Source organism: Zosterops lateralis (assembly GCF_965231275.1).
Source record: "Zosterops lateralis genome assembly, chromosome: 13".
NCBI lineage: Eukaryota > Metazoa > Chordata > Aves > Passeriformes > Zosteropidae > Zosterops > Zosterops lateralis.
Genome location: NC_139773.1, coordinates 1,090,495 through 1,110,951, shown reverse-complemented (window position 1 = coordinate 1,110,951; position 20,457 = coordinate 1,090,495). Strand labels below are relative to the sequence as shown.

The window sequence follows — 20,457 nt, the reverse complement described above, 5'->3', positions numbered from 1 at the left end:
CTGGAGATCACTACTGTGCTGAGTCACATGGGGATGGGGGGGTCTGATCTGAGCTGCCTTGGGGCAATTTGAGTGTCTACTGTGCTTTCAGACTTGCTCCAAGAAGAGCTTTTCTTCCCTGGGTGAAATCCCTAAAGGTCTTCTGTAAATTCTGTAATGCAAGCAGGACACAGACATTTCCACAAAGGGGAGTGAATGCCAATGATTATCAGGTTGCTGCTCTTTTGAGGCTTCTTCATTAATCTTTGGGTAGGTGACTTTGGGAACCCTGAAAGTCTGGGTGATTTGGATGCGTTCTGTCAAAATCCTCTGCTGGTGGATCTTTGCTGAGAAGAATCATAGTTCAGCTGCAAACAGCATCACCTGCTTCATTTGCTGCATCTCTGCATTGCTTGGCTTTGTTCTGGCTCTGAAACAGGAAAAGAAACACCTCAAATTAATTTCTGACATATTCTTGCTTCTGCCCCAGTTTTTTGTGCTGCCTGCTCTCTTTTCCCCTCTAGGGGAAAGGCTCTAATTTGCAAGCTCTTCCTGGCTGTCCCCCCTTTCTGCACGGTCCTGCTGAGTATGTGCTATGGAGAAGGGACCAGGATTTCCCAGGTGCGGCCATAGGTCCAACAACTTCAAGGGAAAGCTTTCCATTCAGACATCCCTGCCAGAGGAGCTCAGAGCCAGCATGATCCTGCCTGAAGCTGTGCCTGCTGGCGGAGTTGTTTTTTCTCAATTGTTTGATGTGCTTTTCTAATAGATATTTATAAGCAGAAATAAATGGCAGTTAAAATTCTTCATCTTTCAAGCTCCTCATGTAATAGATGAAAAGGTTTTAAAATATTTTGCAAATGCCAGATTATTTCCCATAACAACTCAGAAGCCTAAAAGCGAAATTCACTCTAAGTAGAAGTTCTCTGTTTTAAAAACCTGCAGCTTTCAGCAAATGAGAAAGCCATAACTGAGAGGTCTGTACTAGCAGGTCTTTCTGCACAGATGGTGATGACAGCACAGTAATGCACTGCTCTAGACATCAGTGTAATACATTCTTCCATCCTGCCCTTGAAGACAAGGCTCAGGTAGGGGTTCTTGTGATCATATTCCTCATCACAGCTGCCTGGGAAATTGTAGTAAGCTGGAACAGAAGCTTCATTCTTCCTGGCCCCAACTGTTTGCAAACACTGAGCAGAATTAAACAGCTTGTGAGCTGCCTCTGTGCATTCCCAACGTGCTGGCATGTGTGGGGAAGAAATGGCAATGGAGCACCCTGAGATCCTTCTGCATGAAAGGAGCTGGGTCAGGTTTAGCTGCCATTGAAGCTGTGAAATGTTCTGGTGTCATTTTGGCAGGGCTGGGATTCCATCCCCTCTTTGCAGCTAAGCTGCAGGGGTTTGCTCATCAAAGATTAGGGAATGCTGGAAATAAAATGTAAAGTACTGATGCTGTTTTTAGAGTTTCCACACCACCACCCCCCACACTCCTTGAGATGATTTTTGATTCTTTTTGCTTACACTGCACTGCTTTTTATTGAGCCAAAGGGAGTTCATTTATTTTGTTTTCTCCATCTGTTTCACTGTAAAATGTTCCCATTAAAAATTAGTGAATTGTCAGCTACAAGTATCAAGACAATGCACTGAACGACTGCAGTGCCTTAATTTCCAACAAATTATTTTTGAGTGTGTAAATTTAGTTGAAATTAAACTCACCATAAGGAGAAAAATGTTGAGGAAAAATATGCATTTTAGTGTAAGATCTTCTGCCTACTAAGTGTAGGAGACCAAAAGGCAAAACTAAGTGCATGACATTTTTTTTTACTTTTTTTTTTTTTCTTAATGAATAATTTCAGAGAAAAATCTCATTCAGTTTCCTTTCAGGATTCATAGAGCAATTGGAATGCAGCCTGGGATAAATTAATTAGATAGCTTAGTCCCTTCCCAGAGGACTCTTTGGAGTTAATTTGAAGACAAAGCAGCCCCTGGCACCCTGTAGAATGGGTTGGTTAATTGTATTCTCCTGTACCTGGAGAAGGTAAACCCCCCAGTGTTCCCTCTGAATAGCACAGCCACCTCTGGTACCTTTTCTGTTTGCTTCTGGTTCCCCGAGGCACTGGTGCGTTCGAAGGACTGCTCGGCCTCGTCCGCCTCCCTGCACTTCTGCTCGTAGGTCTTCTTGGACTGGGGGGAAATGAAACCACATGTGAGGGTCTGCCTGGGGGAACAAGGCTGGGTTCCCCTCACAGGGATGTTTCAGACACTTTCTTGTTTGCAGTTTGGGGGAGCAAACCCAGTTTGGGCAACAGAAAAAAAATCCCAATGACACCGTAAGGAGGTAGAAAAACACAACTGAAATATTGGAGTAGGGGCTGACAGCAGAAACTGTATCCTTTTCCTGCAGCCTTGAAATTGTTTGTTTTGTACAACTGCAGCTCCCTGCAGCGGTCAGGAAAGCACAGACTGCTCTAGCACCACTGGTGCATCAGGCATCTGCCCGAGCAGATGATGACGAAGATGAAATTCCCAGGGTGGCCATGGAGTGGGTTGTCATGTATTGCCTTTCCCATTGCTCCAAGCTGGGAGGAAGAGCCAGCACCCCATAGGCAAAGGTCTTGGTGTAGTTCTCAGAAGCAAGGGAAATCTTTATTTTAAGTTTTAGCTTTCACATTTTTTAGATTCTGTACTGCCTTAATGTGTAACTCTGAACTTTTTATTTAGTGTTAGTAAGTTCTCTTCACAGGGTAATTAGACAAAACAATCCTTTTCTAGCTTGAGAACCAAGGACAGCCATTACAGCCTCAGGCCCAAAATGTATAAACAATGGTGAATTGGAGAGAGCAAACAAGGAGGATGGGACTTCATAACCTGAAGCTGTAATTGAACAATTAACCCCAATGTCTAAATGGACCAAAACTTATAAAAGTGTGAAAACTCATGACTGGTTGTGCACCTTGCATCCATCTTGGGTCCTTCATGGGCAGAGCCCTGGCCGGGCTCTTGTACTGTCTGAGGTGTATTCTTGGAAGGTCTTTTAATAAATACTTACTTTATTCCTTTAACTGTGTCTAGCCTCTGTTCCAGGTCAGCCTCTCTAGGCATCACTGTACCTGCAAGCTTTCCAGCTGCAGAGGATTCCTCCTGCCCACAAGATTCCCTCACTGTTCTTAAAATTGTACTAACATACACTGAAAAATGATCTTTACTCCTCAAAGTACCCTTGCCTAGAAAGAATGAAATCCTGTTTTACCTGGGGTACCATTCATCTTGTATTAACCTTCTGGACACTTTTCAGTGGGTGCAGCAGGGAAGATCACCTTCCTCCTTACAGCAGGAATGCCATCTTCCCTCCCTCACACACTCTTGCACACTCACACAGCTTTGACCTTTCTTTAAATAGAGGTACGTGTGATACAGATTTGACTGGAGCCAGTTTGCATGGAAACCTGCCCAAGCCCCCCCATGCTTACCTCCATTGTTTTCTTATAATGAGACAGTTTGCTCTTTTGCATCCGCTCCATTGCAGACTCGTACTGTAAGAAACACACACAGGTCAGCATTTCTTCCTTTGGACTTCTTCCTCCCCTTTCCAGCAGCAGAATTAGGAGAACCAGAGTCAGGGCCTTTCCATAAGCCACCTCCCTGTGGGGAAAATCACTTCACTCTGCTTTTACAAATGACAGGTTTCTAAGTGATACAGAGAGCTTCAAATTGCTAGGTAAAAAAATAATCCCAGACAATTCTGCTTTGGTGGTTTCCATTAATAGCAGAGAGGACATTGATCTTCATTTTCTTCCTCCCTTTTTTTTTCTTAAGGAGATGAAATACTGCAACACTCAGACACAGTGGGCTCTGGCAGCAGGCTTCCTTTGCTGGTGCCAGAGCTTGATCCCACCTCTCTGCAGACCAGACTACTGTCTCACCCACATGAGCACAGGTAGTTGTCTATTTTTAATCCAAACAATTCCTGTCTCTTTTATATTCCACTATTTCTGGCAACTTTATGCTCATTGTGATTTGATTTCCACATGGAGTCATCTGAGCAGTGTTGGAAGGACAGTACTGGATTCCCTGTCATGACATTAGTTGTGATATGCCCAGCTCTATGTGACAATGAGAAATGCTCCTACTGGCAGGGGCTGGCTTTCTTCAGGGGGACCTTTGGTCCTTTAATATTTACATTCTGCTTAAGCAAAACTTCTCTCCAGGGCTACCCAGATGCTTGTTTCACATTGGGCACAGTCCTGAGACAGCTACATTACAACACAAATCAAGAGGGAGGTTACCAAAACTGCTGACACCATCCAGCATGTCTGATGCTGGCTTCCTCACAGCCACATGCTGGACAGAGAAAAATGCTTATCTAAGACTCCAAAGGAGCTTTTCCTTTATTTTTTTTTTCCTCAGGCCCCTCTAACTGTTCCCAGTCGAGTTACAGGCTCACAGTTCTCAGCAGGAGAGAGCCCCTCTGCTCATCCCAGTCCCAAAGGAAATAGGGAACAAACACTGATGAAAGTGGTGCCCACTGTCTGTCTTTTAATGCCTTATTTGCTTCATCAGAGCACTGCCAACCTCAAATCTCAGTAGCAGCACTGGTTTCATCCACTTTCATATTCAGAATTCTTTTCTATCCCAAGTTCCTGTGTGGCAGGGGCTTGTAGACACAAGATTTTTGTGGCATCAGATACTAGTTATATGCATTTTCACCTGTTTAAAATTAGCAAAGAAAGGAATATTTATTTTACTCCTTCATCACTCATCGCTGTCAGAGTTAAGGGACCATCCTGTCTTTGTCTTCAACCTCATGGAGCCAGAGAAGGTGTGAAAGTGGTCACTGCTGTCTCTATTGAGAGTTATTTTTCAAGAAACTTAAGGCTTGATAAGGTCATAGGGGATGAAATGGCCTTAAATATACTATTTTTTTTTATACAACATCAACTGGATGCTACTTATTCTGTGTATTTGGAATTCAGCATATACTGATGTTGCATTCAGTATGACATTAATTTGCTTTCATGTTTTTAAACGTCTGTGTTATGCCTTTATTTAGTGTGTGCTGGAGATTGTGCAGGGTCATACCAAAGAAACCCATTAGCAAGGGTATAAAAAAGAGAAAAGGAAGGATTAAGTTCTTACAGAAATAATAATAATAACAGCATCTGCAGTTACACCAGAGACAGTAAAAAGGACTAAAGCCTCTAGCTCCTGAGTTCAGAGCACTACTTTATTTCCAGCTGGGAACAGAAAGAGATTTTTGTTCCACAGTCTCATCTATAGAGGGAACAGGGCATGCTGGTAATGCTTTATCATCTTTTGCAGAATTCCCAGCCTATGGCTGGAGACAGGTCATCAGCACGGGCCACTGACTCAATCTGTTTCAACATTTCTCTGGTTTCTCACCTTTTTTCTTTGCTCCTTCTGCCTTTCTCGGAACTCCTCTATTCCTTTCAGTTCTTCCTTCAGCATTACTGCCAGCTGGATATGAGAGTTTCCAACACTTTCAATTTCTAAAGCAAACCAGAATTCATATTCAGTCAGTGAGAAGGTCTTTATCTTTAAAGCCACATTTTTTAGGAGATGTTTCTGTGATGTGGCTGCCCTATGAGTTGTCACAAGCAGGGCAGCCTTAAAAAAGGTCTCCCTTGTGTTTCTGCATGCACTGACATTGCTGAGAGTTCAAGAACACAGTGAGTTTCTTCATGGCCTCATTTCTCCCAGCTGCCCCCCTTCCTTTGGGACTGAGGGTCAGGAGCTGTGGTGCAGAGGGAAGGAAGGAGCTCTGGCCTCCATCATCCCTGTGTGCACTTTGCCCTGGCTGTGCTGCTGGGCTGTGGCTGCTTTGGGAGCAGCTGCCAGCAGTGGCCAATCATTAGATGAGGTTGCACACTGTGAATTTCCAAGGATCAGCCAAGATGGATTGAATTTCAGAACACCTGGCTGGTGCTGCTTGAAATGGCTAGGAACTACACTGCATTTGTCAGCTTCAGAGCCTCTGAAATGGAACCCTGCATTTTCCAGAAATGCTGAGCCCCCCTACCCAGACCCTATAAATACCTCAGTCCAGCAGCTGCTTTTCAAGAGAGAGTTTTGGTGTAAGCAGCGGGTGCCAGTGACCAGGTAGAGTGTCCTGTTGGCTCTCATGGTGCTGCATTTTGTGTATGAAAGGGTTTCATTGAGCCTTGGGTACATTTAGGAAGTTGGTTTGGTGTCAGTGGCTTGCAGAAGAGGGAACAGAGTTCATATCTTGTGACTTGACCCAGATAAAATTTACTTAAAGAGCTAGCCATTTTCTTTGCAACCAGATTGAGTAGGCATCCTTTTTCTCCCCTCTTTACATCAGAGGCTGTGAAAGAAAAGCTGGGAATGGTGTGGGTAACAGGATGAGCACATTGGGTGACTGTGTTTCCCAGGTCAGAAGGGAACAGGGAAATACTCACGTTGCTTGAGCATCTCAAATGCTGCCTTCAGTGTGCTGTGGGGCAGAAATAAGACACTTTTTTAGTATTGGCTTCTGAGGGTGGGTTGTGAATCCAGGGAAAAAACTTTCCCTCAGAATCTCCAAGATCCACATAGAGATAAAACCCTTAATGGCCTCATAATAAAAGCTGACCATGCTAACAAGCACAATAGCATCAATCTGTTACCATCAGGAAACACAATAAAATGCTCCATGAAGCAGGGAATTGACCACTCCTTCTGTGCATGCTCTGGCTCAGTCTCGCTATTGGTGACCGGGAATGTTTGCAGCCTTTTCTCTCGTCTTGCACCTTGCAGGTAGATGGGAATGAAACGCCGGCGGCCGGGGAAAAATTGGGGGTTTGGGAGCAGTAGCCTGAAGGGTGGAGCGAAACCTGAAGGGTGAAGTAACCTCTCCCGTCCTCGGTGCCCCGTCCTGCGCCGCAGAAGCGCCCGAACCGCGTCTGCCGAGAGTCCATCCCCCTGCAGCCTCGCTCCTGCCTCCACACCATCCCGGCCCCTGCCTCCTCACACCATCCCGGCCCCTGCCTCCTCGCACCATCCCGGCCCCTGCCTCCTCACACCATCCCGGCCCCTGCCTCCTCGCACCATCCCGGCCCCTGCCTCCTCGCACCATCCCGGCCCCTGCTTCCCGCACACCATCCCGGCTCCTGCTTCCCGCACACCATCCTGGCCCCTGCCTCCTCACACCATCTCTGCCCCTGCCTCCTCACACATCCCGGCTCCTGCTGCATCCCCTAATCGCAGCAGGAGGAGCAAACCCTCCGGGCCGCGCTGCTCAGCACGGAGCTGCTGGATGCGGCCACATGGCTCAGTGGGACATGAGGAACCACAGACTGATGTTCTGCCCTTGGCAAGGGCAGAGCCCCATTCTAGAGGGCACCAGAGATACCAGCATAGATGTAATGAGAGAGCAAAAGGTGTGCAAAAGGCATTTTCAACTTCATAAATTCCTCTAGCTCCGAATTTGCAGGCTGGCAGGGCGTTTACATACACAGAAGCCAGGGCTGGGGTGTGACTTGGGAGTTTTCAGATCTAGAGAAGATCTCTTCAAGCCTCAAAGTTCCTGAGAAGAATCAGTTCTGAGCTCTCCATGGAGGCAGAGCCCAGGGAAGAGCTGCCCCAAACCTCCCTGGCTACTTGGAGAGGCCAAGAGAGGCTGCTCTCACTTCCCAGCCATGTGCACCCACAGAAGGGCAGGGAAATCTGCAACTCTTGGGCCGTTTCAGGAGCGTTAAGAGGCACAGGAAGGATCCTAATCGCCCTGTGTTCATTTGGGCTGGACATCTGTGTGCTGATCAAAACTTGCTCTCCCAGCAGTGAGGCTGCCTTGCCAGGTGTAAGAAAAATGCACAAGTGAGGAGAAAAGTTGGGCCTATCCCCAGCAAAAACTGCCTGGAAACCTGTTCTAGATATAAGTTTGTAGAAATATAAGGAAAAGACTTTCAGACAGAAAAGAAGAGCTGCTTGATTTTTTTTTCATATTTCAGTTAGATTGTGGTGAATCTCCTGAGATAAGCCAGAGAGAACATTCTAGATTGAGTATTTTTGAGTGTTTTTCTAACAATACTTATACATTTGAAGGTTTATTTTGTAAAAAGTTAGTGACATTTTTGTGGAAAATAAATTTTCACACCACAAAGGAAACAAGCATTATTAGTTTCAGCTAATTAAAAGCTTGACATTAAAAGACAAGTTGAGTATCAGCAGCAGAGATAGCTTTTTCTCATCTAAAATATCTAATGGATTATTTTGAAAATATAAATATATATAAGGAATAAAAAATTCTTTTCCAGTCAGCAATTTCCAGTAGGAGGTGGAGAATGTGCTAACAACTTCATGCCTGAAACAGGTAAATAATGGAATTTTAAAAATAGAGGGCTCTTGTAAACCAGGCATAGTGTTTGCATTCTGTGCTGATCTATCTTTCTCAGAGATTTTTTTTCCCCTTTGTTGTTAGTGATTCAAGTTACACAAAAACTGGCAAAAATGCTGCAGTGGATAATGAAAAATAGCACTTTCTCAGTATATATCAAGGACAAAAGCAGTTTGCTGCTTTTTTGGTTTCCAGACACCTGAGCTCCCAGGGCAGTTCATGGCCACAAGCCACCCACGGAGCTGTTCTCCTTTTTGCTGGCTCTGTGTAAGCCAAGGGGGTCTCTGGTGTAATAATGCACCTGGCTATGACCCGAAGAGGAATCACTTTGTCCCCTGCATGGTCTCTAATGGCCTTTTCAGAAATCTCTAGCCTTTCCTCCTTGTATGAAGGATTTGTCCAGCCAATTCCATGGCTGCTTACTGGTGCAATAGATTGAAATAGACTTAAGGCATTTCCTTCCTTATTATTATAATAATTTTCTAAAATCAGTGAATTGGATCCTTACATCCTTACAGGGCTTAAGGGAGCACTAAATATGTCACCATGCCAAGTTATACATGTGGGAGAGAGTAAATCAATCAAATTTTGACCTGTGGATCTATCAGGACTCCCTTTATGACTCCTCGGCTGCAGCAGCTGTGCCAGAGATTTGCTCCTGGAAGTCCTGATTATATCAGTGAAATATTTCAGTGCTTCACAGTGTGTAATGGAGGTGACTCCTGTAGCTGAAATATGAATGAGTTTTAGTTTTGTCTCTGCTGGTGTGGCTGTACAGCACCTATTACTTCTGGGTGGGTTTGGCTTTCTAGTGGGATTGATATGGGCTTTACTCTGAGGCATCCAACTCTCCTGCACTCTCTGAAAGAGTGTTTTACCCTTAGTAGATGCTACTGCTCAGCATTCTAGTAGTAATACATGTTTTGTGTTTGTCATGTGGCTAAATTAGAAAACCTAGGGTTAAAAACAATTGAAGCAACACTGAAAATTTGATACCATTTGCATTTGGTTGGGGTTTTTTTGTTGTTTGTTTGATTGGTTTGATTTAGGTTTATTGTTTTTGTTTTGTTTGTTTGTTTTTAATTGTTCATTTCTGAGATTTCCACATACACTCTGGAAGACTTAAACCACTCTGGCTGAAGACAGAGCTCCAGCATTCCCTTTGGGTAGCCCCACATGGAAAATCCCGCAGGTGTCTCCCTGAAAAAAAGGCTGCACACAGATTTACTCTATGTGTTTGTCAAATGACTCCCTGTTGTACATCGAAAGATTCTATTTGTCAAAATTAATTCTGGGCCGAAACAGGAGCGCCTGACTCTGGAACAAGTGGGAACAGCCAGAACAGAGCCTGTGCAACAGCTCCTCTGCAGCAACTTCGAGAGGGGTTTGCCATCTAGTGGCTACGATATTCTTACCGCGTTGCTTTGGCTGTTTATGGCTTTTTATGCTTTTTCTCTCTTTGTTTTTGGACCTGGTTTTTGCTGAAACACTGAGCTGTGCTGGGCAGTCCTCTGTGTCGCGGGGACCATCAGGAATTGCTCTGTGGGCCTGCTTCCCAGCCATCAAAAGCTGAATTTGGTGGCATCAGGGATGTAATTAGCAGAGCCTTGCCAGTGACACTGCTTCAATGACAGATATTCTCACCATGTACACTGCTGCACCACACTATTTTGCCTGTTTAAATTTTTTTAACTTTAAGTTTTATAGTTATGGCACTTTTCCCCAGTACTTTGCCTTAGACGCTGGGTTAACTGAGTAATTTAGAGAGCTCCTTTATATCTTGCACACAGGAAGGTAAAACAGGTTCCTCTAACCGGAAAACCACAGATCATTTTACATTTTCTTTCTTTTCTACCTTTGCTTGGTGAATAGAAGTCTGAAATAACCCCACCTTCCTTTCTGGTAGGTTTCTATTTTGACATTGGTAAGACCTACAATGTTCAGTTGTTCTTGTAATTTTTAAAAATACCTTTTCTGAAACTGAGAGGAGTGTGTGCCAGATGAACCCTACAGACAGTTCCCAGCAGTCCTGTCCCCCTTCAGCCGCTGGCACCATGAATCCCAATAGCAGAGTTGTGAAACCCTCACAGTGCCAGTCCCTCTGAGGCCACCCTTAACATCTGCCTCCTCCTGGCACACAGGAACATCCAATGGGGTTTTACCAACAATCCCTTCTGTGAGGCCCAGTGGTGGTGGCAGAGTGTGGAGAGACGTGTCTCAAATAACTCACACCTGGGACTATGCCTGCATTGCAAAAGAGAAATGAAGGGGAGGAGCTGTGCTCTTCTAACAGGGAGGTAACTGAGTCACATCCCAGTCCCAGGCCAGGAATGCAGTGGTGTCTGACCTTCTTTAGTGGGCATGTGGCAAAAACATTGAAGAATGAATCTTGCCAGGATGTTTTCTTGTTCTCAGAGGAGCTATAAACAGAAAGGCGATACCTCTCAGTGCAGCTGGAAGGATTTGTGTCCAGGTCCCAGCTGGGCTGTGGTGTGGAGCCACAGGAGTTGTCATATCAGCTGCTGCAGAGGCTGCACTGTGCACCAGGCTGGGCTCAGTGACAGCTTGGGGATTTTGTGGTTTCATGGCTTCCTTTGTGGAAGGTTCCTCTCGTGCTGTGGGGTGTTCACATCCATGTTCTGCTGCTGGGATATTTCCAGGTATGTCAGGAGTGGCAGCAGCTGAGGGGAAAGGGGCTGTGTAATCACTCAAGGGCTGGTCACTGGGAGCACAGAGATGTCACCCCAGACTTTACTGGGGCAGAGGAGCAAACAGAAAGACATCTCCTTGTTCATTCTCCTCCCTGTAAATCTGTGCCCATAGAGAACAAATTAGATCTCTTATGGCTCCAGAATGAGCTGTGCCATCCAAATCAAAGGTTAAAACAGTCAAAACAAATTTTGTAACTTTAACATAAAACTAAATTTCCTCACATCTCTCAGAAAGGGAGCAGCACTGCTCAAAAATGCCTGTCCTCATCACCAGAGAGCTTATCTAGATTGAATTTAACAGAGACTGGGCAGAGGCTTAGGTCCATTTTCAAAGTCCTGAAAGTTCAAAGTACTAGAATATAAATTCTGTGTGGGTTCGGAACATTTGGGTGGAGAATAAGCAACCATGGAAGGATGTGACCTTCCAAACTGACATTTAGCTTCAGTTCAAAAATGCCTGCTTTGTGTGGAATAATACAGAGGATTCTGTATATTAAGTGACAGATGCACTATTTTTATCCACAGGAAGCAGCATTTGGCATTTCATTATGGATGCCCTCACCTCACACTCACTGAAATGTTCTATTTCAGGCATCACAGGGAAGAGCAGAACACACAGGGGCTTGAAGGAACTACCCTTTCCTGAGGTCCTAAGGAGATGGTAGTGGGAAAAAGGATGAAAAAATGTAGGAAATCATATACATGAGAAGAGACAAGCAGAGCAAATGACAAAAATAGCTGTTGTCAGCCTAGGCAGAATTTAACCAGCTAGTGTGTGTTTACATCAGTTATTTTACAGAAGAGCAGAGCTCCCAGAGGCCTTGGTTTGGCTGGAGCTGAGCATGCAGCTGAGAACTGGGCTCTGTAGCATATTCTGCTTTCATGCTGCTTTGCTGAAGAGCTGCCCAAAGCCACTGCATGGAAATTCCCATGCACCTTGCAGCCAGAAAGGTGTTTCCTCTTAAAGGCACAAACTCTGCTGAGAATCATCTCTAGTGTGAGAGGCATCATTGCTGTGCACACTCCCAGCAAACAGCTGCAACTGTGATCTCAGTCTGTAACTTGGCTGAAAATCCCATTTTCTGTACGTCCTCTCCCATGTGTGCTCCACAGGGAGTACAAATACTGCAGTTTAGAACCTGCAGTTCAGAACCTGCAGTTTTTTCTCCCCTGCTGGATATGGGTATAAGCTATCATTTGCCAAGAAAACAAGGCTGTAGATTTGTCATCACCTTTTTGTAATTTATTTTATGAGTAGAGACCAGGAAACGGTGATGCAGATTTAATTTTTTTAAATTTAAAAAGTAGGATAAGAGGCATACATTGTTTTACTTATTGACTCTGTGGATGCTAAAATGTTTCAGAGTTTTAAATAAGAAAAAGAAGAAAACACTGGAGGCTATTCCATAGAAAGCTGCTGCTGGTGTGACATCCTGTGAACTTACTGATTGCTATGGGAGAAGATTATTTAGAAGAAATATCTTTGTGTATGCTTGCCCTGTTGTTCTACCCTTCCCTTGAGATCTAGTGCTGGGGACAGAATATTAAGCTGAAGGGGTTAGTCTGAGCCTGTGTGATCCTTCCTGCAGCCTCAGACTGAAGTGTGTGCATCCTTCTGTGCTTTGGAATGAGCTTGCCAAGGCCTGTAGCGACTGCTGAGTCGGAGCAGTGCCATGGGTGGGTGGGAAGAGGAACCTCCCCTCCCTATGGGAAGGAGCTTGTACCACTGCAGTGCTTTTGGCATGGACAAGCAGCCAACTATGGAGTGACAGTGTCCTTTGGCTGGTAGCACCTAAAGAAAACTTTTATTTCTTGAGCAGGAAGCTGGCGTGTTTGTTTGCCATGTCAGTGGCATCCAGCACCAGCTTCTTTTAGAAATCCCATCTTGGTTGTTTTTAAAAAAATAGAAGGTGCATTGCATCTGTCTTGCTGGTTTTGGTGCTGTCTGACACCTGTGGGCTCCCCACAGCCAACTCTGACCCCACAACTCCAGCAGCAGCACCCAGACCTCGTCCCCTGCCAGCTCTGAGGTCAGAGAAGTTCTCACGCTTCTGGGCTGGGGAGGCCACAGTGGACACACCACGTGTGTCTGTCCCCAGGTCACTGCTGTCACTGCTGGGGCTCACACACTGAAGTGCCTGGCCTGGAGCTGTCCCTGCCAGGCTCCTGACCAACCTCTCCAGCAGAGGAGCTGGAGCCACACTGAGGGAACAGCCCAGGGACACATGGTAGCATCCTGATGGCTGCTGTCACCTGGAGATTTCTCAAATAAACAGACAGTGGTCCCAGAGTTGCTGTTACACTCCCGTAAGCCTTCCCTACAATCTTTCTTTTGAGTCAGCAGCATATTCTTTCATCTGTGCCTTCAGTGAACAAAAAAGGCCAGTAACATCTATTTATACATTTAGCTGAGTTCAGCAAGTTGCTCCAGCTGAAAAAGAATTTGGGGGGGAGAAGGAGCAAGCCTGAAAAAGGTTGAAATTGTTCTTTTCTTTTATTCAAAAATAAAACCTTTTAAAGTATAGGGGAAGCTTGGGATACAACTGGTGCAGTGTGCCATCACCTTCTCCAGGCTGCTCTGCTGCTTGCATTTATTGATTGTGCTTATTCCCTGCACCTTGTTTTGTGCCTATCCTGACTGTGCTGAAATATCAGCCTTGGCCTTATAGTTGTTTCTCTTGAGGTCTTCTGGGAATTTTCTCATACTGTAGGGTTTGGGGTGTTTGTTGTGGATGCATTTTTTATGTTCCTTTTATCAATTTTTTGAAAGGGTATGAGGTACCTTCCTGATATTGGAAACTACCAGGGTGCGAAATAATTTCCCAGAAGTGACAGAAAGCTTTAGTATCTGAGATATTAAAAGGTGGCTAAATTTAAGACTAGAGGTTAATAATTTTGCATTAGCAAGAAGATGACTGAGTGATTTAAAATTAGTAATTCCTGCTCCTCTGCCATACATAGCATGGCACAGGAAGGTCAAAAAATGTTATGCAAAAAACCCCTGGTGATTGTCAGATGGAAGTTTTAGGTACAAATGCATTAGACTTTAAGAAATACTGCTACCTAAAGCTGCATTTGAAGACGTGAACAGCCCTGTTCAGCCTGTTAAGTACTTGTAATTCTATTAGGACCTAGTATACTAGATGAAAATAGGGAGTCCTATAAAGAGGAAACACTTGGAAAAATACACTGGGACAGTTGCAGCATAGTCCTTTCAAGCTTTTCTTCTTATAGGGAGTACACAGATTCCCTCCCTCAAGTCTCCCTGAAGGACTGACCTTGGATGCAGAACTGCTGCCAGCAATCAATGTCATATAAACAAACAGGAACTTCCCACCGTGGGGAACACACAGACAAAGAAAATTCAACAATTTTAAGGCATCAAAACCAAACACTGCATTTTCTTGTGTTGTTCCAGCCCTGGACAAACTTCGGTTTATTCTGATTTTTTGTTTGTCCTGGACAAATGCCCTTCACTGTCTGAGTAATTCCTTAAACCATCAGAGGACACTGGATGAGATAGAGCTAAGTGTCCTCTCTGCTTCAGAACAGGCACAGTGAGACACTTGCTCTGATAAAAACATCAGTGCAGAGCTAGTCTCTCCCTGACCAGGTGTGGGTTATGGAAACACAGTAAATCCTCTCTGCAGCACAGCTTTGTTCATGTACTCAGCCTTCCCTCCATGCCAAGCTATAAAATTTTTGGATCAAAGTGGAGCTGGGCCCAAGTCCAAACTTCCCCCAACTTGAGGGGAACCTGGATCCATACCCCAACACTGGGACTTGGCTCTGCTTCTAAATCAAGCTCTCATAATCTCTTGGGAAAAGACAGACCCATGAATTGTCCACTACATTACTGAGGGGCAGTCAAAGCTGCTTGTTGCTGAACACATTTGCTCTGCCTGCCCTGTACTGCCAGTAAAGGAGTTGAGGTAACGCCTTTCTTTAATCCTGGAATGCTGATCGCAGCCTTTGGGTTAAGAAGAACCTATCCATCCCTAATCTGATGTTCTAATTTCCGAATATTTCTTCTTCCCCTTGCTTTTCACTGATTAGGTCAGTGAACTGAGCCCCCAGGAAGGCAGAAGCCATCTCCTAGGACTATGAGATCCCTGGGTGCTGCTCAGGGGCCAGGCAGAGCTGGAGCACTGGCAGGGAAAGCCTTGGATGTTCTCCTGCATTATCCAGCACTTGGTTTAGCTCAGCAGTGTCTGTGCCAGCCTGGCTGTGCCACCACCGAGCCACAGCAGTCTCTGGGATCTCTGGCACCTGCCTGCCATGGTCTGGGGTCAGGCTCTGCCATAAAATATGGACAGGAAACCACTTGCACTGGGAGTGATAAATCAACATGGAAAGGAGACTGCAATTAAGAAGTGAGATATGGGATGGAGGAAGGGAGCAGGCCTCAGGGACCAATAGAGCTGGTTTGTGTTTAGATTGAGGTCTTGTCTTTCAGGATTGTCTTCTGTGACCCTACATCTTCATCCTCTGCCACCTTATTACTGTATTATTACTTGTTACAATAATGATAAAATGTCTCATTATTGCTGCTGCCATCAATAATAGCAGCAGTTTATCACCAGTGTTTATTAAGTTAAATTCCATACCATTCCATTCCATACAATTCCATTCAAACATCTCTCTTCCCCTCCCAACACAATTTATACATAATTTAAGAGAGTAATGGAGGAAACAGTGAAAAATATATGGCATCTTAGTGTATTTCAGCAGTTCCATTGAATTATTTCAAATTAGGTCCCTTCAAAGAGATTTACATTTTGTATTCCTAAGCTAAGCCCTTTTTCCTGCTGCAGAAGCTGATTTTTGAGGTCTTTGTTCTGTCGTGTTCACCAGCTTTCCATAACTGTAAAGCTTTCCATAACTGTAAAGCCACTATCCTAAACATTTCACAACCTTTTCCTTTCTCTTTTTTCCCCATCATTTAGTCTGCTTTTGGAAGCAAATACTAAACATTAAGAATCTTGAAATTTAAAAAAAAAAAAAAAAAATCTCAGGAAAGGACCTACTGGCAACTTCCAAGTAGAGTCCTTGTGAATCCCACTGTGAAGGACTCTGCTGTTTCCCCACTTTCCCAGTACATTGTGAAGAGCTGTGTAATGCACTGAAGTGAGTGGTTGTGACCTCATCCATAGGCAAAACACAGGAGTCTGATATTTCTTTCAAAATAATTTTGTTTGCAGTAATAATAAAATAATTCCTTACTTGATTTCTGTTTGTCCTCCTGCTTTTCGGGCGATTTGAACCAACTCTTTTCCATATCTCTCTTCTGCTTGTGCTCTGTTAGAAGAAAAACTTATTCAGTTTCTCTTAGTGGTACCAGGATCACATTTACACAAATCCTGTCATTGTATCTAAGGTGCAAAACATCAGAAAATCAACTTATTTAATTTCTCTATCTCCTCAATCCTGGTGCTGTTAGTTAACCTCAGAAATATTTTGGATAAGTTATTTCTGGAAGAAATGAGATAAAAATGAAGCCCATCTTCATGGCTTTGATTGCTGTGGAATGCTATGAACAGCTCTGCCCCCAAAACATGGATTCATGGGGATAAGAAGGTGAACAGAGATAAGACGAAGGTGTTCAGGACAGAGCAAAAGGAACCTAAAACTGATGGCTGACTCAATCCGTGGAAACACCAGCTGTGGGGAGAGTGAAGAGCAAGTTCCAAAGGATCCATTCAAGAGCTGTTGAGAATAAATGGGAGCAGGAATATTTCTATCCATTAGAAATATGAGGCACTGCTTGAAGAACTGCCGTGGAGGCTGAGGGGGAAGGAGCCCTGGTGATTGTGTGGTAAGACTGGGACAGCCTTGTGGAAGGGACAATTTGCGGTGTATCACCTAATGGGGAACTGTAACTGGTGACTCAGGAAAGTGGTTCTGTTTCTATGGGTAATAAAGAAACACAAATATTCCTTTGCTGTTTTCCCTTCCCCCAGCACTGGAGGAAACTTCTATTATCTTTAAAAAAAGTATTTGTACTAAATGTGTTACTTCCTTTCTCCTGGGTGCAAGTCCAAGGTGGAATCAAGTTGTCAGTCTTTGAGTAGCTGCTAAAAACGATTGAATGGTCAATAATGAAGAGATAGTCTGGTGCTAAGCTGGGGGGAGGGATGATTTTGTCCAGTTCTCAAGTGCAGTTTCAAAGCATTTCAAACTGTTTTGGCCTGAAACATGGCATCTTAGAGAAATGTACTCTTTGTTAAAAAACTAATTCGATGTGGGTGCAAGGCCCTACAACCCTGCTGGGTTTTAGTCCCATCAGTCTCCCCACTTGGCCAGGAGGTGCTTTTTTTGTCTTTGCTGAGTTACAGCAGTTTGAGGGCTGCTCTTGCAGTTTTGCCCCAAGGCAGCCCCAGGGGTGGGTCCCTGGGAATGTCCCAGCACCTTTCCCGCTGCCCCATGGGCTCTCAGAGCACCTTGCCTTGTAGCCAAGGCAAATCCAGCATCTCCCAGGGCCTGAGGAAGGCTCATCCCAGGGCTCTCCCCAGCCCAAGGAAACCAGTGACGCTGTAGTCACTGCAGGAGCAGAGTGCTTCTGGCCTCTGTGCATGGCTCCCATGTGTGGAATGCTGCATGTGTTGCCCTCCTGAACTGGGAACTGCTGTGTTTTAGGGGGCTGTTTCTACAGCACTGCTTGGCATTCCTGCTAGAGGAACAGGGGGCAAAATATGGTGACAGGCCATGCAGAGACACCATCTCTTGTTCATGCTAGATGAATGACATTTCATCAAAATGGAAGTACACTCCAGACACATAATGCAGAAGAAGAATATATTAATTTTCTTCTGATTTTAGTAACAAGAAACACTTCTGTGTCACAGGCTTTGCTTAGTGCCAGTGCCTGTGCAGCAACAAGAATTACTCCAGCGCTGCAGTCCCACTTCGCTTGCTCAGTATACAAGTATATCGTGGGAAAAAAGCATGGCTAGCTTTTAAGCCAGTCCCAGCTTCAGAAACCTCAGCATGGATGGGACTGGACTAGCCCAGGGTCAGAGGAATTTGACAGGAAGCTGATACCATCTCTTCACAGCTGCGTGCTGCTTTTCTCACTTTTCAGTACTCCTGCACACAGGTTCTAGGTTTCCCTGCAGCCACCCAGGGACAGAATACACTTTGTGTTTTAACCCTGGGCTTTGTTCTGGAATACAATTGCTTTCCCACTCCCAAACCTCTTAGGCCCTTCTCGGGGCCAGTTAGGGGTATTGGTAGTTGGAAAACACATTGAGTGTTAGTGTGGCTAGGGCCAGGGCAGCTGGGTTCAGGAGTCCTTGTTGAAATTCTGTGAACCACATGGTATGGGCAGCCTCTAGAAAGAGAGATTCATTCCATCCTTTGGTCTTCTGCTGGGTGGTTCCTATGAATGATGTGAGGATGAGCTGAAACAAACATCTGCCAGCAATAAACTGGAAATCACATCTTTGACTCAGTGCCTACTTCTCCTCTCCTTTTCCTCCCCCCAACACGCACATTCACATACAGGCACACACATGGACACACGCTCTCCGCAATCTCTGGGGGGTATAAAATCCTCATGGAAACGTGAAAAATGACTGTACATGTATTTTTTCTTCTTTACGGAAAGAGCATTGTGACTCCAACACAAACCAGGAAAAACCTCATCCTGCACCTTTCAGAAGCCTCTGCAATGTTTTGGAAGGAGCACAGGCATGTGTAGCATCTGATGAAGAATTGCACCGCCCAAGGCCTGCAGCACAGTTCTGATCTCTGTGAGTTACAAGGCACAAAGGAGCTATTTTAAACAGCTACAGCTAAGCTGACTTCAGGCAGATGTGATTTCAGGACTGTGTGATGTGTGCCAACATAACAGGCTTCCACTGGTGGTTGAGAAAAGCAACTTAAATAACTCCAGGTTTTGATGGGAGACTTCACACACTGTGAAACAGCCACCTTTGAGTCTGACAGCTCACACTCCCTTGAAAGTCCCAGGGCTTTAAAATCAGCCTTCAGAAAACCACCCTAATCCCAAAAAACTAGATGAAGACAGCATAGGAAGAAAAAGCAGGAAGGCAGAGCAGCATTCACAAGGTGACAGTGCTGACATGAGCTGCTCTGGGCTTGCCTGCTGGATGTATAATCCATATTTGTGTGGTCTTTCCTGCACATCAAGCCCAAGCATGTGCGTGCTTCATGCTACATCCTGAAACTGCTGAAGCCACTTAAAAACAGAACCAAATTTCAGAGCCGTTTTTCAAAGTCACAACTACAAAAATGAATGGCAAAGGAGCCAGAGCAGCAGTGAGATACATATTTTCTCACCCACAAGATTGTCAGCTGTCTATGGTTGCTGTTGAGAAGCACCAAGAAGCACATAATCAGGAACATAAACTACAACACCGTTACTCAAAGCCTGCTAAGGCTGGTGAACAACAGAGGCTGGTTTGGATGTCTGAGTAAGGCTTTAGGTAGCATTTTATGTAGCTTTGTATTTGAAAAAGTCTCATTTTTGGTACTGGCAGGAAACTGAAACAGTCCCTGTGACAACAGCATATTCAAAGAGAAACAAAAATGTGCAAGTCATTTTTACCCTGCAAAAAGGGAAACTTAAAAATGCTACTTGTGGATGTAGGGGCTACTGTGTATTGTGTATGGGCTCATAATGAGGGGTTTTAGTGGAGCTCTGGGCTTCTGACTCTCTTAACCTTCTCTTTCCTTCTCAAGTCTTTGAGATTTCTATTTATCTACCTTTGCATCACAAGGCTGGGATTCAAATTACTCAGGCTTTTCTACGTAAGCTCATAACACTACCAAACTGAAAAACAGCCTGCTAATCCGGATGCCAAATGAGACAAAAAAGGAGGCTGTTCACACTTTTTTCACTCTGATTTTCATACCTCTGCTTGAGCAAATCCTCCACATCTTTGCACATCTTCCTCCCCTCCAGCAGCCGCTGTACAAGCACCTCGTAGCCAGTGTGGAAAGTGAACTCCTTGCACTGAAGACAAAAAGAAAAAGCAATAGCTGTTAAGCACATCAGTTCCTCTTACCTTAATTCTAATTCTTATTTCTTAATTCCTCTTACCATATTTCTAAAAAGAAAGGTCAGAGCCAGCTCAGTATAAATATCAACCTTGGAGCAGTGACTGTGCCACTCGGTCTGTGGTGTGTTTTAATGGGAGGACTTGTAGCATGGGGAGACAGGATTTCTGTGTTCTACTCCTGGCCCTCCCACTGCCTCACAACAGGATCAGGACAAGCCATTTTTCCATGGGGAGCCTGAGTCAAACAGTACATAGTGATAGCATTATTGAAAATGTAGTGGTGAATGTTTTCTGAGCTTTATGTTACAGCATTATGGTAAAATCATGGGCTGTGAAACCATAAAGAGAATGAGTGTATTCCTTCCCTCAAGCAGTTTATCTATAATACAAGC

General features: G+C 44.7%; 1 protein-coding gene across 2 annotated transcripts in view; it reads right to left on the bottom strand.

Moving 5' to 3' along the window:
* PSTPIP1 (proline-serine-threonine phosphatase interacting protein 1) overlaps window positions 1–20,457 on the bottom strand; it is a 48,866-nt gene that overhangs the window by 12,825 nt on the left and 15,584 nt on the right. For both annotated transcript variants that reach the window (XM_083871108.1, XM_083871107.1), the window contains 7 exons: window positions 19,919–20,019; window positions 16,266–16,340; window positions 6,416–6,450; window positions 5,379–5,485; window positions 3,449–3,511; window positions 2,064–2,162; window positions 364–409 (listed from right to left, as the gene is read on the bottom strand). In XM_083871108.1, the coding sequence (XP_083727234.1) occupies window positions 364–409; window positions 2,064–2,162; window positions 3,449–3,511; window positions 5,379–5,485; window positions 6,416–6,450; window positions 16,266–16,340; window positions 19,919–20,019 (526 nt within the window). The remainder of the gene's footprint in view (window positions 1–363; window positions 410–2,063; window positions 2,163–3,448; window positions 3,512–5,378; window positions 5,486–6,415; window positions 6,451–16,265; window positions 16,341–19,918; window positions 20,020–20,457) is intronic.